This window comes from Lentinula edodes (assembly GCF_021015755.1).
Source record: "Lentinula edodes strain Le(Bin) 0899 ss11 chromosome Unknown C8R40scaffold_15, whole genome shotgun sequence".
In the NCBI taxonomy this organism is placed as follows: Eukaryota; Fungi; Basidiomycota; class Agaricomycetes; order Agaricales; family Omphalotaceae; genus Lentinula; species Lentinula edodes.
Genome location: NW_025764321.1, coordinates 416,520 through 432,312, shown reverse-complemented (window position 1 = coordinate 432,312; position 15,793 = coordinate 416,520). Strand labels below are relative to the sequence as shown.

Below are 15,793 nucleotides of genomic sequence, written 5' to 3'. Positions count from 1 at the left end.
TTCAATTGACCAATATCTGACTATCAGGTATGTACTCTACAGCAAATGGGGACATAGGAGGACATAGGTTGGTAACTTACAACATACGTACAAAATGACTTTCGACGACAAGCACTAGGGCATGGTTCCCTTTCCTGGCTGCATTTTATTTGGCCCAATCCAGGATTGCTTTTCGGTGAATATGAGCAAGGCTAGAGGAAGTATAGGTTGCGCTTGAGGAGTCAGTACTAGTCAATGCTTGGCAGATTGTCTCAAGGACATATGCAATGCTATGGTTCTTCGAATATAGACCGAATCTACATAGGGAATGACCGGGAAAATTCAACATGATTTGTACCAATGTGGGGTTTCCTGCAGTATCAGTTGAATATAATCAATCATGTTGAAAGTCTGAATCCTTCCATCAGAGTGACGGTGCGTGGTGGTGAGTTGAAATATCATCAAAACCCAGACAGAGCCATCGGAAAAAAGATAAGGGCAACCGGCAGTTCATTGTGCACAGAATCACACATCACTATCATTGAACATGGAGAGAAGGATAGAAAGAACGAATAAAGTAAGGAGTAACTATAGAGTAAAGGAAGAAGGAATGATATGAAAAATAGACTCTCACGATCCAAACGACAAGCGGCAGAAATAAATGCTGTGACCCAATCCTCCCTGATTCCACGAAAGACATCGAAACTCAACTCGAATTAGAAATTTATACATGGTCCGGTTTGATGCGCCAAATTACTGCTGCTGCTGCCACGCTCAGTACCAACACTCCAACAGCAGTTTGCATATTGACTCGATTCTAATTAGAGAGCTGATCAGTAATCTTGATAGCCAAAATGCAATGTGCGATGCTTACATTATGATCGTTGATAGAAGGGGCTTTCGTGGTTCGAGCTGGCACCAATGAATCTTCGGCATGATCGCTGTGCGCGAACGGGTTTGCAGAGGGTTCAGAAACCGCCAGAGGACTCCCACTCGTCAATTCTGAATGTTGATTGGTTTGAGTAGATGCTATGAGTTTCGACGCCGCTTTCTCGAAGACATGAGGTTCCTCGTTTGCCAGGGTGGCCTCTGTGTCATCCGTCTCTGCACCCCGAGACAGACTACGCTTTTTGGAACCTGTTCTCCCTCTACCGGACCCCGAGCGTTTTCGCCGTGGACGATTAGAATCGGAAGAGAGACTGCGTGGGCTGGGCGGGGTAACTAAACCATGTTTGATATCACCGTTTCCATGGAAAAGGGGTGTATCTTTGGAAAGAGCAACATTTCGCATGCGCTCCATACGCTCAAGACCATCATCCACAAGCCGTACTTTGCTCTCCCATTCTTCACGAGCGCGGTTGAGTCGCTCGCGTTCTTGATTCCATTCCTCTTGGACATTGCTCCATTGACCTTCAACAGACTTTTTCCATTCCACGACCATACTTATCAAGGATTCACGTTCTGCGCGTTGTGGAGCTGTCTGCTCTTCGGTAGTCACGGCCGGTTGACGCTGTTGAGCGCTAAGAGTGGCTGTGACCAAACTCTCGAGTGCTTCTACTTTGCTTTCCAAAGCGGAGATCGTTGATTGGGCAGTGCTATGTTGTGCTTGGAGTGTGCTCGATAAGGCTAATGCGGATTCAAGTTGAGCGGAGAGGGTGGTGAGCCGGGTGGTCAGCTCATCGACCACAGTACTCGAAAGACCTTGAGAGTGTTTTGGAGGAGAATTCAAAGCTTTTGATCTCGAGGTACCCATACCTAGGTGACTAGGTTCAGGCGTTCGGGGTCGACCAAGTTCCTGAGGCTGTTCCTCCTCCTCCACTTCGTTGTCTTCAAATTCGCCGTCAAAAGCTCCATCAGGAGCGGAAGGTTGAAGGCGCGCCTCTTCTCGTACAGCCATCTCCAAATCGAGCTCATCCACCTGACTGGGAAGAGACTCGTCGTCTGCTGTGGAAGCAGATTCTTCATCCTCTTCATCAACTCGTTCAAGCTCGTGTGGAACAGCTGTGCCCACGCTGCGGGAGTCATCTTCGAACTCGTCGTCGAAGTTATCGGTCTCTTCTTCTTCGTCTACGTCAAAGCCTCCTTGAGGTTCTACGTTTGACTGTCGACGAGTTTTGTGCGACGTGGTATTCTGGGAAGGTTCATCGTGCCTCTGAACAGCGTCCATCATGTCCCGGAGTAAACGCACTTCACGACGAATGGCTTCCTGTTCCTTTAAAGCATCTTCTAGTACACGTATTTTGTCAATGTGCTGCGAAAGGGAAGTCTGTGTGTCTTTCAGTTGCGTCTGAAGCTCAACTAAGAGTGCAGAGGAGGAAGCTGAAGACATCTGGAAGTGAGTTGTGGTCGTAGAAGTCGTTAGTGGCTCGTTCGACATCAATTCCTGTTGGTCTTGTGTGGAAGGGGCGGATGGGACATCAGGTTGACTAGGAGGTGGGGCAGCCGATTGAGGAGGTCGGACTGGAGGTAACGCGTGAGGAAACGGAGGAGCAGTGGTGGGCTAAAAGGGAGTAAGCATGACAACCGCGAGACATGACACCAGCATACCAAATTGCCACCACCGAGGGTATCGTGAATGTCACTCATTGCGCCAGTAAGTGTATGCAACTCTGCGCCGGTTTCACGACTCTTTTGGAGTTCGCCTTGAAGACGATTCAAGATATGATCAAATGTGAGTCCGCTCTTACCCGGAGGTCTCATACTTCCTCCCATACCACCCATACCAGATATTCCCTGTTGCGACATTTGAGGTCGGCGAGGGGGTTGTTGCCCGGAGAAATTGAACGATGCAGAGTTGGAGGATCCTGGACCCGAGCTTGGGCCCGTCTGATTAATCATAGATCCGTTAGAAGCAGGGGATAACGACGACGAGGGACCAGCGAACTGTTGCATTTGCTGCATCTGGTACTGCTCCGCCCTCGCTGCTATTTGAGCATCTTGCTCTGACAAGATGCACATGACGCGAGCGGCAACTTTATGGTGAACAATGGTTTTGTTGTCTTCTCCGATGATATCAATACCGAATTCCTGAGCAAGTTGAATTAGTATTGAGTAGAGGATTTGTAGTCAAGTGCTTCTGCAAACATACAACATTATCATCGCTCTTAAGTTCATATGGGTCAGACTCGAGACCTTCTAGGCTGAGCCGCTCCCCGTTAATGAAGGTCCCGTTAGAGCTTTTAACGTCTTTAATAAATATCTAACAGCATAGGGTGAGACCACCATAACACTGAGATAGGTTGTCCACGTACTTTGTTTCCTTCCTCCCAAACTTCGGCATGTTGTCTACTGAGCACCTTGGAGTCAAAGTAACCGTTTCGTTCGCCCGGAGTGGTTTTGGCGTTTGTTTGTCGTCCAATTTTAACATGTGTGTTGTGTAAGAGAGAAATATGCTTTGGAATAAATGAGTCGTTGATTGGATAGAGATAGAGAGCGGGAAACGGAGACGGAAATGGCGCTGGAGCAGGCATTTCGTTGAATGTAAGAGAAGGAAGGACGCGGGAGTAACGGGCTGTAACAGTTTGTGACGGTACGTGACCAAGGTGGCGTGGGAAACACAAGCGCTTAAATCTTCGACGACCATGACCGATGATTCTAATACTGCGGGGCTATACTCACCATCGGACGATAGTGAAGGGCAAGTATCGTTTCCTTCCCGCATGTAGTGATACAATAATTGCTCTATAGTCCCGTTCTACGTGACTTTGTCAATGAAACTCTTGCTCATGAACGTGACCATCCTGAGGACTCACCGCGTTCAGAGTTGCTTTCACCCATTCATGGAGCAGCTACTTCTCATGACAGCCCGGCAGCTGTTGACCACCATCAAGACTCTCGCTCCAGACGCGGACCAAGTCAGCGTTATCGCCGTGAACGCGAATCAGCGTACAGAGGCTTGGATCAGCGCGAAGTCCTCCGTCTGCTAATTGAACATGAATATGAAGCTTCGAAGATGCGCAAAACTTTATACATGGTCTTCTCAAAACTGGAAGCGGAAATTCAGCGTTCCGCAGAAGCTGAATCCCAGGCCCAGGCGTACATCAAACGATTCAAAGAGCTCAACGCGGAGAAACTCAATGTTGAACGAGAATCACATACTCTAGAAGCAGAACTTACATTGTATAAGATACAATATGACTTGGCGCAAAAGGAGATCGTAAAGACTAGAGACACGGTGCTTGCATTGCAAACACAGTTGGACGCCGCTGAAAATGACGCAAGGAGGGCGAGAGGAGATGCACGAAAGGTAAAAGAAGCATTGGAAATCTGGAAAGCACGAGAGGAAGGTAGGAGACAGGGCTTTGAGGCAGGCTGGAATAGGGCTAGAGAAGAGTTCGGTGCTTTGAACGCTCAAACTGTGCTTGAGTATGGGAATGAGTATTCAGACAACCTTCCACCACCAGAACTGTCCTCTTTTCAACGCACAGATGCTCAGGGATCCGGGGATGGCGGGGATTCAATTTCTTACCGTACCTATCCTCCCCCGGACCAGAGAGGCTTGCTGCAATTTCCTGAGGTGCCAATGGTACCAGCTTCGATTTTCAATGATCCTCCCCCACAATCTCTGCCCATAGCCGAGTCCATATCGCGGCATTCGTCGGTCTCTGAGCGTCCCCAGCAGGCCATTCCCACCCACGTATCTTCCCGGCCATCTTCTACAAGGCCTGACATGGCTACACCTGCGGTCCAGATGTACTCTCTTCCAATACCTCCTGCTAATGAAGTTGAATTCCACAACCGACCTCAATCCTCAATTCGACGGACCAATTCTAAGCAGCCCCAACCACAACTTCAACCGTGGTTAGCTGAAACCCCAATCACGCGAGCATCTTCTCCCCGTCCCCCTGATAATTTCATACCAGCTGCCTCTGAGGATGGTCACATTGCGTTGCCTCCACCTCATGAATTGGCAGAGTATCCCCCGTCTCCGCAACCCACTGTCAATACATTGCCGGGCAATACTGCTTACTCCAGTCATGGCGGCGCAAGTATGGAAGAGGGCCCTCGGCGAGAATATACCTCGTCAAAGGGAAAGGCCCGAGCCACTGACTCGTGGTACAATCATCGTGGTGAGGTGGACTCTCGTGCGCATACCCCTGATATAGCAGTTGCAAAAGGAGTATTGCGACCAGAAGCGTCTACTTCCTGGTATCAAGATCGACCTCGGCGCGCCTCCATGAGTTCGAGATATTCTGCGAACTCCAGCGGTGGCTTGCTCGATGCATGGGGTTATCCAATACAAACAGAAACTAAGCGCTCGGGCGGGCTGGGAAATACATTGAAGAACATCTTCAAAGGAAAGGGCAAGGATGCTAGAATGCTCAGTATGATCAAGGAGAACCCACTCAGTAGGCAAGGTAGTCTGAATGTCGGCCCTGTGTTACCACCGTCTGTTGAGCCCTCGGGGTCGTTCAGGGGGCACACTTATCAAGGAACTTCTCCAACTGGTTCCAACCAAAGGTTCACGGAAGATATCAGATATGATAATCCTGATCCAACGAAGAGGGAGCGTCCTCGACCACTTGAGGTAAGGTTTGAAATTTCTATGCATTGTATCCTTTTGCCAATCCAAGGTTAGGATACATCGTCCTCTCAAGATCGCCCACCGCGTAATGTTCGAATACCAGCACATCTTACTGTTCCACCTTTGCTTGCAACCCAGCAACGAGGAGGGCATGGGCGGGCAATCTCCCTCGGATCTGCTGATCCAAGGTTCCACGAAAGTCCATACCCTCCACAGACAGACACGAGCCGATCTCGCATTGATGGACCGAGTTCACAGCAAGCAGCTCGTGGTGGTCCAAATCGCTCTTCCAAAAGGGCCTCAATGTCTGGCCATTATATTGATTCTACTAGTCCACCCGTTTCGATATCTGTTCAGCCTCCAGTAAGTTGACTTCGATGTATGATAATTGTCCGGGTGCTGACTTTCATATTAGTCGCAATCCCCTTCAGATGCACCCAATGGTTTGCATAGCGCGGCTCGGAGTGGATCTGGTACCCCAGAGCTATCATATCTCAGCTCAAACGAATATCCTGCGTCATGGCCTGATCGTGTTCGTCCCCGTTCTGCGTCATTGAGTCAAGCAAACTATTCCTCTTCGGCTTCTCCTAAACGACAAAATTCCAATAATCCATTATCCCCACCTGATCGGACTGGCTCTCCAGGCTTTTCAGATCGTTACGGTCAGAACAATCAAGCATTGCGTCGGGCAAGGTCTCCCTCGAACGTAAATTCCATTCATTCTCGTGCGCCTTCGAGGTCGAATCCACATCAACATTATGCAAGTACGGCTTCGTTTCAACATACGCAGCCATTATCTTCTCTAGGCGGCGATAATCAGTCTGAAACCGTCTACGTATCGGGGACGCCTGTTTCGTTCAAAAACAGGCCTCTTCTCGGATCAAATACAGCTCATAAACAATCCGGGTCTACAGAGGGAGGAGCGGGCTTGAAGCGAGTTATGTCAAACCTGTCTGCGAAATCAGCAGGTTCGCAGTACTCCCATTTTGATCCAGAGACGTATAGAGATCCTGCATACTTCCCACTGGATACAACATAACACTTAGCTACACATGGGGAAACGGGATATACTGTATTTCAGAATTCGTGAAGGCTTAGAGAGTACCAATATTTGGAATCCATCGAAAAGAAAGAGTAAGGTACTTAACAGCAAACTTGTAAAGCATACAAAGAAACTTCCAAATAAAATTTTCAATGGCGAAGTGCCAGCCACTCAGACTACCATCCTGCATACCCCTATACCAATTGCAGGAAGAAGAGTCCTAACTAGCTGAATGACCTGAACCATGAGATAATTAGAAGCACTCTGTTGTAAAGAGAAAGTGAGACTTCTTATGTAGGTATAGACAATTGAAAATGACGCACTGCGGTGAACAATACCGGGACCAGACTCATCGTACTCTTGCTTTGAGCACCATAGGTTCTGGAAAGTACTGAGGGAAGCAAGAATAGAACCACCAATCCAAACAGAGTATTTCCGCTCTGGAGGAGCAACAATCTTGACCTGCCGGAGATATAGGTGAGACACATGTATTTGAGGAAACTATATCATTACCTTCATAGAGGCAGGAGACAACGACGTAAGCTCCTTCTGCATCCGGTCGGCAATACCCGGGAACATAGTGGTACCACCAGAGAGAACGACGTTGCCGTATAAATCACGACGAATGTCGAGATCACACTTGAAGATAGAGTTGTAGGTTGTTTCATGGATTCCGGCAGCTTCTAAACCAAGGAAGGCAGGCTGGAAGAGGGCCTCAGGAGCACGGAATCTACAAAGATTTCATTCATGAGTACATCGATTTCATCAGGAACGGCTACCGACCGTTCGTTGCCTATGGTGATGACCTGACCATCAGGAAGCTCGTAGCTCTTTTCGAGGGCAGAGGACTGAGCAGCAGTTTGAAGTTCCTGTTCAAAATCGAGGGCTACATAGCACAGTTTCTCCTTGATGTCACGAACAATTTCACGCTCAGCGGTGGTGGTAAAAGGGTACCCACGCTCCATGAGGTTTTTGATCAAGAAATCGGTCAAATCACGACCAGCGAGATCAAGACGAAGGATAGCATGAGGAAGAGCGAAACCCTCGTAGATGGGAACGGTATGGGTAACACCATCACCCGAGTCGAGTACGATACCGGTGGTACGACCAGAAGCATAGAGAGATAGAACAGCTTGGATAGCGACATAGAAAGCCGGGGCATTGAAAGTCTCAAACATGATCTGGGTCATTTTTTCACGATTGGCTTTCGGATTCAGAGGCGCCTCGGTAAGAAGGACAGGATGCTCCTCAGGGGCGACACGAAGTTCGTTGTAGAATGTGTGATGCCAAATCTTCTCCATGTCGTCCCAGTTGGTGACAATACCATGCTCAATAGGATACTTGAGAGTCAAGATACCGCGCTTAGACTGCGCCTCGTCACTATGGTGTCACAAGTAAGACAACAGCTTCGGAAGAACGATCCTAACGTACCCAACATATGAATCCTTCTGACCCATCCCAACCATGACACCCTGATGACGAGGACGGCCGACAATAGAGCTACAACCAAGTCAGTAAAAAATCACGGCGGAAGAATTCAACGTACGGGAAAACGGCTCGAGGAGCATCATCACCTGGAAGTTCGCGTTTATTAGCTCGATGCACGCGAGTAGCTATTGATATTCCAATTACCAGCAACTGCGGATCGGTAAAATCAGCGGATTCTATGGGTCAAGAAGAGGAAAACCTTACACCCAGCCTTGCACATGCCGGAACCATTGTCGATGACCTACAGCAGTCTTAGCATCGAGTATATAAGCCAAACAGTAAGAACTCACTAGAGCGGCAACTTCGTCCTCCATTGTTAAGTATTAGTCGTGAAGATAAAAAGGATTTCAGATAGTCGTGAAGAGCTGCGAGTGTTGGAAAACACCGAGTTCGTATGAAATCAGAGTCAGAAGATAAGAAGATAAGACGTAGTCCGTAGAAATAAAGTGAGCAACAGCGAACGTCAAAGAGAAGGCGAACGTCACCTAGTTCGAATAGCTCCTTGTTGAAGTGGACGGAAAGATGGGCAAAGGGGAAGGTTCAGTTGTGTGTTATCCGATTTATTTGGCATGGTTTGGATTGGAGAGCGCATCGCCACCGAAGCTTTAGATAAGCATTACTTGTCACATCGATGGAAATCAGTTACCCCTCCGGAAGATCTTCAAATGAGTGGTGGATATTGAAGAAGGAAAACTACATCACACCAAGCCCCACTGTTGTGGACTGCACCTTGCTTGAGACAGAATCAATTTCACTTAAGCTGATAACAAAGACTTCAATGTACCATGCTGTAATATAGTACTGGGGTGAGTGAATGTCTCTGTCAACATTTGTAAGGTAGAGCTCAAGCAAGTTCCGCACATATCACATGACCGGCGTGACATGACCTTCAAAAATTAATAGCAGCCGTTTATCGACATATATAGAAAATTGGTTTGCAAGGAAAGTTTTGCTAGAGGGATGCAAAACTTTCTGCGCGAACCGATTTCGAGAAGGCAGATTCATGAGACCGCTATTAATTTTTTCGTGGATCAAAATAGCAGTGGGTCACAGTCACCTGATGTGTGCAGGTCTTGCTTGAGCTCTACCTTAAAACCTGTATTTTTGGCTAAGAGCTTGAAAGCAGCTGACAGCACTGTCCAGCTGGGAGTGTTTTTGTTGGGGAATACTCCATATGTACTGACATAGCTGTTAGCTTGGGGATGCAGATAACTGGAGACAGCATTATTACTAGATACTATACATTTCCACCCTAGATCACACCACTACAGTGTACTCAAATCACTATCAACTGAGGTGAGCTTGAGTATGTTTTACAGATAACCAGAGACTAAATGACATTGTAGTTTAACTAGACTTAACAGATTATGAGACTGGCAATCTGATTGAAAACAAGAAAAAGTCTAATTGAAAAGGTATTTAATTTGGAGGTATTCAAATACAAAAATCTCATTTAGAAATAGCCCAAACATACCAAGACTCTGTGTTACAATGTCAAGAACATGCCTTGGTGCATTGCTCTGGTGCTCAGTACTCTGAGATCTACTGTTTATTGTAATCTCTTCTTTATTGTTCTTTCTTGCTATTGTCATAAAGTACGCAGCTCCTATTATGTTCCTTTCTCACTGTCTCAATGCCTTTACTTGTACAATACATCATCCCATTGCTGTCAATCCCCCTGTCAAGTCCATGCCTCGGGGCCCCATTCCGCCGCTCGGTATTCCGAAGATCCACCGTTTATTGTAATCTCACTCTTATTGTTCTTTCTCGCTACATATACCCTTTCGTTCTAGTCCCTCCTTATTGTCTTTTACTTTACCCTGCAGGTACTACTTGTATAGCTCCTAGTAGTTAGTCTGGCGTTCCGCACCGCTGCGCCGCTCTGTAGGTATGAATACTGCCTGTACGCTACTGTAGTTCCTCAGTTTAATTATCGACTTAGATTCCCTCCTTAACTCTGTGCTCCTCTAAGTCTTCAGGCTCATCGCCTCGAAGTACTCTCTACTATAACCTTAGGACTTATAAGTTCTTTGGTTTGCTCCTCACGTTCTTTGGTTCGCTCCTTGTCACCGGCGATACCGCCGCTCGAACCTGGCTGCTACTTAGCTCCTCCCTTCTATACTCTTGATCTCCGGGGACTAATGGTGTAATGGTGGTGTTATTAATAACTTCACTACTGTCCCACTCGACCTCCCGCACTTAGACACCTTGTGGCCTCTGGCACGGTTACATGGTGTACATGATCTTAACAGTATAATTAAACTCAATCTGTTAACGTCGTACTGACATATCATTTTTTATGCCTCCGAAAACTCGAGCTCAATCTAGAGCTAACTCCGAAGAAAATACTTTCTTCACCACAGCCCAATCATTTGCCCCATTCTCCGACTCTATTTCTGCCATCGGTCAACCACGTTGCCGTAATCGCAGGTTCGGTCCAGCCACAGTTCCTACTACGTCAACTCTTCCTGAGGCCATGGAAGAAGAACAACAATTTGAGTACAGTACTCTGTATACCGGTGATGGACAACCTGTCCAAGTCCTGACCCCTCGCCGTGGACAACCCCCCGTGGTCGCTCTGGCTTGGGGCCGGTCTACCACTCGAATTGATTCTCCCATCCTCCAAGCCATAGCCCGTCGTACTGGAAAACAACCTCAATGTTGTGCTGCCTCAGAATCTCCTCATGACCCGCCTCCTCACTTTGATCTGGACGCTGGTGATCACGATGATCAAGAACCTCCTGTTGACCCCGATGATCCGGGTGCCAACAACGACAACAACAATCTGGATGACGACTCCGGCGGTTTACCGCATTAACGAGCTTGCCTCGTTTTTGTGTGAAAGAGAAAGGAAGGAATCTAATGGGCACTCCAACCAACCAATTTAATACACAATATGCGAGTTCACTGCTATCAAATTTATTTAATAGCAAGGGGTAGCGTTGGCAAAGGTTCCGCAAAGCTTTGAGAGCTAAGTAAGAAGCTTTGATCAATCAATTTGAATCGTTCTAAGGATTCGATATATTCCTTTGATCAAGGTAGATTCAGCACGATTTGTGCTTTGGTTTGTATTGATTTGGGTATATCAAGAATTGGGGGTTTGAATCAAAGTAAATTAAAACCGAAACACACAGACCCCTACGGAGGGCTAGAACTATGTGCTGGCACAACCACACAGCGTGATTTGCCCTTAAGACCAACGACTGATCTTAAGTTCGAAGAATACCCAACAACTGGATAGACTTCTCGCAGTCACAAGGAGCAGAACACAACGTTCCTATACTCACAAGTGCCGGGCCCGAATGGCTGCTAGCGAAGAGGTTTCAGTCTGGCGGGAGTGTGTCTTTCCTTTTTACGGATTAGCACTGCAACGTTGTCCCAAAATCACTTGTATTCCAGATACATCGGATCGCTATTTATATATACAGAATATAGAGTCGCACAGTACAATTAATTTAATACAATAAACGTTTGGAACTACAAGGAAACTTCTACAATCGGTCAGATACCATTTAATTTGAATCTGCATGTCCTTATTTGGTTCATAATGGTTCCAAGATTCAAGTATACCTCCAAACATAGGTAGGTACTTCGTTATTCATTTAATTTAATTGTTTTTGGAGAATGACTTGAATGGTGTTCAACTGTCATTGCTGTTCAACACTTACTTCAATCGTTTGTCACCTCATCTGGAGGCAAATCAGCTCTCCTCGATTCTAATCCTATTAATCTGATTCATCTGGATTAAACTAATTGCTTCTCTCTTTCAATAGACACCCATTGTGGAGTTACGCATAGTATTCATTTAATTGCATTCTTCAATATTTTCTACATCAGGACTCTTTTGATATTCATTTGATATGTCTTTGGAGCCTCGCAGTACTTCGATCATTCTTCTAGTCATTTTCCTCAACCATGCAACCTGATTGGTCTATTAGACTAAATCGCAGTTTTTTAGATTAATGCATGATCTTGTTCTAGAAGAAGTATTTGATAATTCCTGAGTTCTAGAAAGTCATTTCGAGTCAATCCTCAGCTCATGGTCACTTGAGTAAGTTCTTCCAAACTCCTGCCAGTGTAAGGTCCAATAAGAATACCCTTGGTATGTCATATATGAATGGTCATCCTTCAGATGTAGTCCGAGTCTGTCAAGTCCATGCCTCGGGCCTCCATTCCGCCGCTCGGTACTCCGAAGATCCACTCTTATTGTAATCTTACTCTTATTGTTCTTTCTTGCTACACATACCCTTTCGTTCTAGTCCCTCCTTATTGTCTTTTACTCTACCCTGCAGGTACTACTCGTATAGCTCCTAGTAGTTAGTCTGGCGCTCCGCACCGATGCGCCGATCCGTAGATATAAATACTGCCTGTACGCTACTGTAGTCCCTCAGTTTAATTATTGACTTAGATCAACTTAGATCTCCCTTCCAACTTAGCTCTTCTCTAAGTCTTCAGGCTCAACGCCTTGGAGTACTCTCTACTATAACCTTAGGACTTAGACGTTCTCTGGTTCGCTCCTCGTCACCGGCGATACCGCCGCTCCGACTTGGCTGCTCCTCAGTTCATCCCTTCTCTACTCTCGATCTCCGGGGACTAACGGCGTAACGGCAGTGTTGTTAATAGCTTCACTACTGTCCCACTCGTCTTCCGCACTTAGACACCTTGTGGCTTTGGCACGGTTACACGGTGTACATGATCTTAACAGAGTCTGGTATAATCCTGCTTGACAAACAGGTAGACTGCTATCCAAAGGTAGTATCGGGGATGGGTAAACTAACCAACTTGTGGTAGTATGGGTATATGGTCCCTTCAACTTATTAGACTGATTCAGTATTGACTTTGACTGTTAATCTGGGTCTCAATTACAGTCCTCTCAATACAAATCTATGCGTGCAAATGTCACAATTCACAGCATAGACATCTAGCCAAAATTTAGGCGTGTCACCGAGTTCTGCAGAAATCCTTCCTTCTGCTTCTTCTGCTTCCTCTGCTACCCCTGCTACATCGCCCTCCACAGGCTCTAATCTCTCCTCTCAGTTTTCATACTCTCCGGCTTCGCATAACCATCTACAATCTTGCCAGGGCCAACGGTTAGCCTACCAGACTTTCCTTCAGCAGAATACTATGAATTATTCTTTGGACCATGGCACAGACATGAGCTCGTCGAATTCAATCCATCCCACCACTGATGGTAATTTCGCCTTTATCTATAACTCGGAAAATGCATACATAATGATATTCTCCAGATTCTGACACAAACATGAATTCCTCATCCCAGCTCACTTTTACCCCCCCATATAGTTCCAACTACAGATTGTTTTCCACCATCAATACCAGCATCAATCCAAGTTCGACACCTCAAGATCCTACGAACCTCCCTAGTTGCGTGTATCAAAGAAGTATTCCCCCTATATGACATAGAGACATTACCGAACGAATACTTGTAGAATATTTGTTTACATAGTCAGTAGCCCAAGTGGCACCCATGCTCCCTTGGCGCTTATGAATTTGGTTTTGCGAAGGAAAAATTATTCATTTCACAAGCGCGCAAAATCCCGGTTATCAGACACAAAAGCTTATCTATATCAACTGGGAAAGATAATCTATATCAATTGGGAAAGATAATCTATTTCAAGTGCGAAATATTACCTAAATCCGGGACAAAAGAATATCTATATCTGGTGTTCAAAGGCTGATTTCTCTTATAGAAAATACACTATGACTGGGGGAAAGGCCACAAGTGGCAGGTGCCGAACACTTTATGAAAGTGGTGGCCACCCACCATTTAAATAAACTACATCTGCAAAACCTGTATTTTGAGCTAAATAGCCGAAAGCAGCTCAAAGCACTTCAGAGCACTTCCCAGCAGTGAAAGCACCCAGAGCAGGCTTTGATTTTTGCTCTGGGTGCTTTCATTGCTGGAGAGCACTCTCCAGCCAGTATCCTTGCTCTAGCGAGTATACAGGTTTTGCAGATGTAGTGCACCTCCCAAGAATAACAAAACAGGCTTCAGCAGAGCATTTGAAAGCTTACCCTTACAGTAAGTATGGGGAAAGTTGAACGAAATAGGTATAAGTTTAACCCTTATGCTAAGTCTACTTGCAGGAGAATTAGCTGGATAATCAATCCACAACTTATCTGCAAAACCTGTATCTTTGGCTAAGTGTCTGAAAGCAGTTGAGAGTATTTCCCAGCAGTGAGAGCACTCATAGCAGCCTGCTCTCAGTGCTTTTGGTACCGGGATCTGATGGGATCTGCTCTCAGCCCTTAGCCAAATATCTATGTCTTGCAGATGTTTGCAGATGAGATGAAGCTCAGGCTGACTGATTTGCTCTGTTTTGTGCAAGACTCAGAAATCAGTAATTTTTCTTAGAATATTCCCTAAATAGTGATTTTTTTGGCATTCTACTTAATCTAGGTTAGTATAGTAGATAAGATACTTCCAGACTACTGTGCTCCATGTCATTTGTTGTAGCTGGAATTTGGCACTAGGAGGGTGTGCTATAGACATGTGATACTAAGCATGAATCATCCGGCAGATCCCACATCGATATATATGGTGGCAATTATCTATATATGGATCCGTGGGAAGTGGGACAAGGCCAACTTACCCCCAATGAAATTGAACAAAACATTTTTGTAAGGAGCCTTACCTAAAGGTTCGGCAATTACTCGAATGTGAAAGTGTTTATTATGGGGAAGGGAAGCACATGAATTTACTTGAGAGAAAGTCCAGATGGGAAAGTTTAGATGTCTGCCGCAAGGAAGAGTTCTGATCCCTTAGGAAAATCTGGCCATTATTTCTCACACTAGCGGACCCCTGCGGGGCACGATAAACCTTGCTTGATTTTAATTTTCACATGGATACTTTAAGTACTGAGACCATCAAAGGAGGGCCATTAGCATTTGCCGTAACTATGCACGGACTTCTGCACAGAACTTGTACGTAACTTGCGCGGAACTTGCACGGATCGCTTACCCGGCAAAGTATAACTTCAATAAATACTTTTTAAGAGTTTACTGATCACCTGCTGATCACCAACTACATTGTAACAAATCATTGAGTCCAAATCCTAGTTAATACCAGGAGCTATTGTTAAGATCATGTACACCGTGTAACCGTGCCAAAGCCACAAGGTGTCTAAGTGCGGAAGACAAGTGGGACAGTAGTGAAGTTATTAACAACACCGCCGTTACGCCGTTAGTCCCCGGAGATCGAGAGTAGAGAAGGGAGGAACTGAGAAGCAGCCAAGTCGGAGCGGCGGTATCGCCGGTGACGAGGAGCGAGCCAGAGGACGTCTAGTCCTAAGGTAGCGTAGAGAGTACTTCAAGGCGGAGAGCCTGAAGACTTAGAGGAGCACAGGGTTAAGGAGGGAATCTAAGTCGATCTAAGTCGATAATTAAACTGAGGAACTACAGTAGCGTACAGGCAGTATTTATATCTACGGAACGGCGCAGCGGTGCGGAGCGCCAGACTAACTACTAGGAGCTATACGAGTAGTACCTGCAGGGTAGAGTAAAAGACAATAAGGAGAGACTAGAACGAAAGAGTAAAAGACAATAATGAGAGACTAGAACGAAAGGATATGTGTAGCGAGAAAGAACAATAGGAAGAGATTACAATAAGGAGTAGATCTTCGGAATGCCGAGCGGCGGAATGGAGGCCCGCGGCATGGACTTGACAGCTATATACACCCTAGAAGCATTGCACTCACCTACTTCACTCTGGCAATCTCATGCTTTAATGAGCAGGCCATTCT

General features: G+C 46.1%; 3 protein-coding genes across 3 annotated transcripts; 1 reads left to right on the top strand and 2 right to left on the bottom strand.

Annotated features, from left to right (window-relative positions):
* Nucleotides 1–703: 703 nt before the first annotated feature.
* C8R40DRAFT_1170022 (uncharacterized protein) lies at nt 704–3,449 on the bottom strand (the record flags this gene model as incomplete). The annotated part of the gene is made up of 5 exons (XM_046231472.1): nt 704–796; nt 854–2,479; nt 2,527–3,006; nt 3,068–3,178; nt 3,231–3,449. The coding sequence occupies 5 exons, from the start codon at nt 3,447–3,449 to the stop codon at nt 704–706; spliced, it is 2,529 nt and encodes an 842-aa protein (XP_046086990.1).
* A 111-nt stretch (nt 3,450–3,560) lies between these two features.
* On the top strand, nt 3,561–6,542 carry C8R40DRAFT_1170021 (uncharacterized protein; the record flags this gene model as incomplete). Its single annotated transcript, XM_046231471.1, has 4 exons — nt 3,561–3,625; nt 3,667–5,506; nt 5,558–5,866; nt 5,919–6,542. The coding sequence occupies 4 exons, from the start codon at nt 3,561–3,563 to the stop codon at nt 6,540–6,542; spliced, it is 2,838 nt and encodes a 945-aa protein (XP_046086989.1).
* Nucleotides 6,543–6,798: 256 nt separating this feature from the next.
* On the bottom strand, nt 6,799–8,347 carry C8R40DRAFT_1170020 (actin 1; the record flags this gene model as incomplete). Its single annotated transcript, XM_046231470.1, has 9 exons — nt 6,799–6,809; nt 6,869–7,007; nt 7,059–7,275; nt 7,329–7,925; nt 7,977–8,045; nt 8,092–8,119; nt 8,178–8,183; nt 8,238–8,274; nt 8,324–8,347. 9 exons carry the CDS (start codon nt 8,345–8,347, stop codon nt 6,799–6,801), a joined length of 1,128 nt encoding a protein of 375 aa, XP_046086988.1.
* Between the last annotated feature and the right edge of the window lie 7,446 nt (nt 8,348–15,793).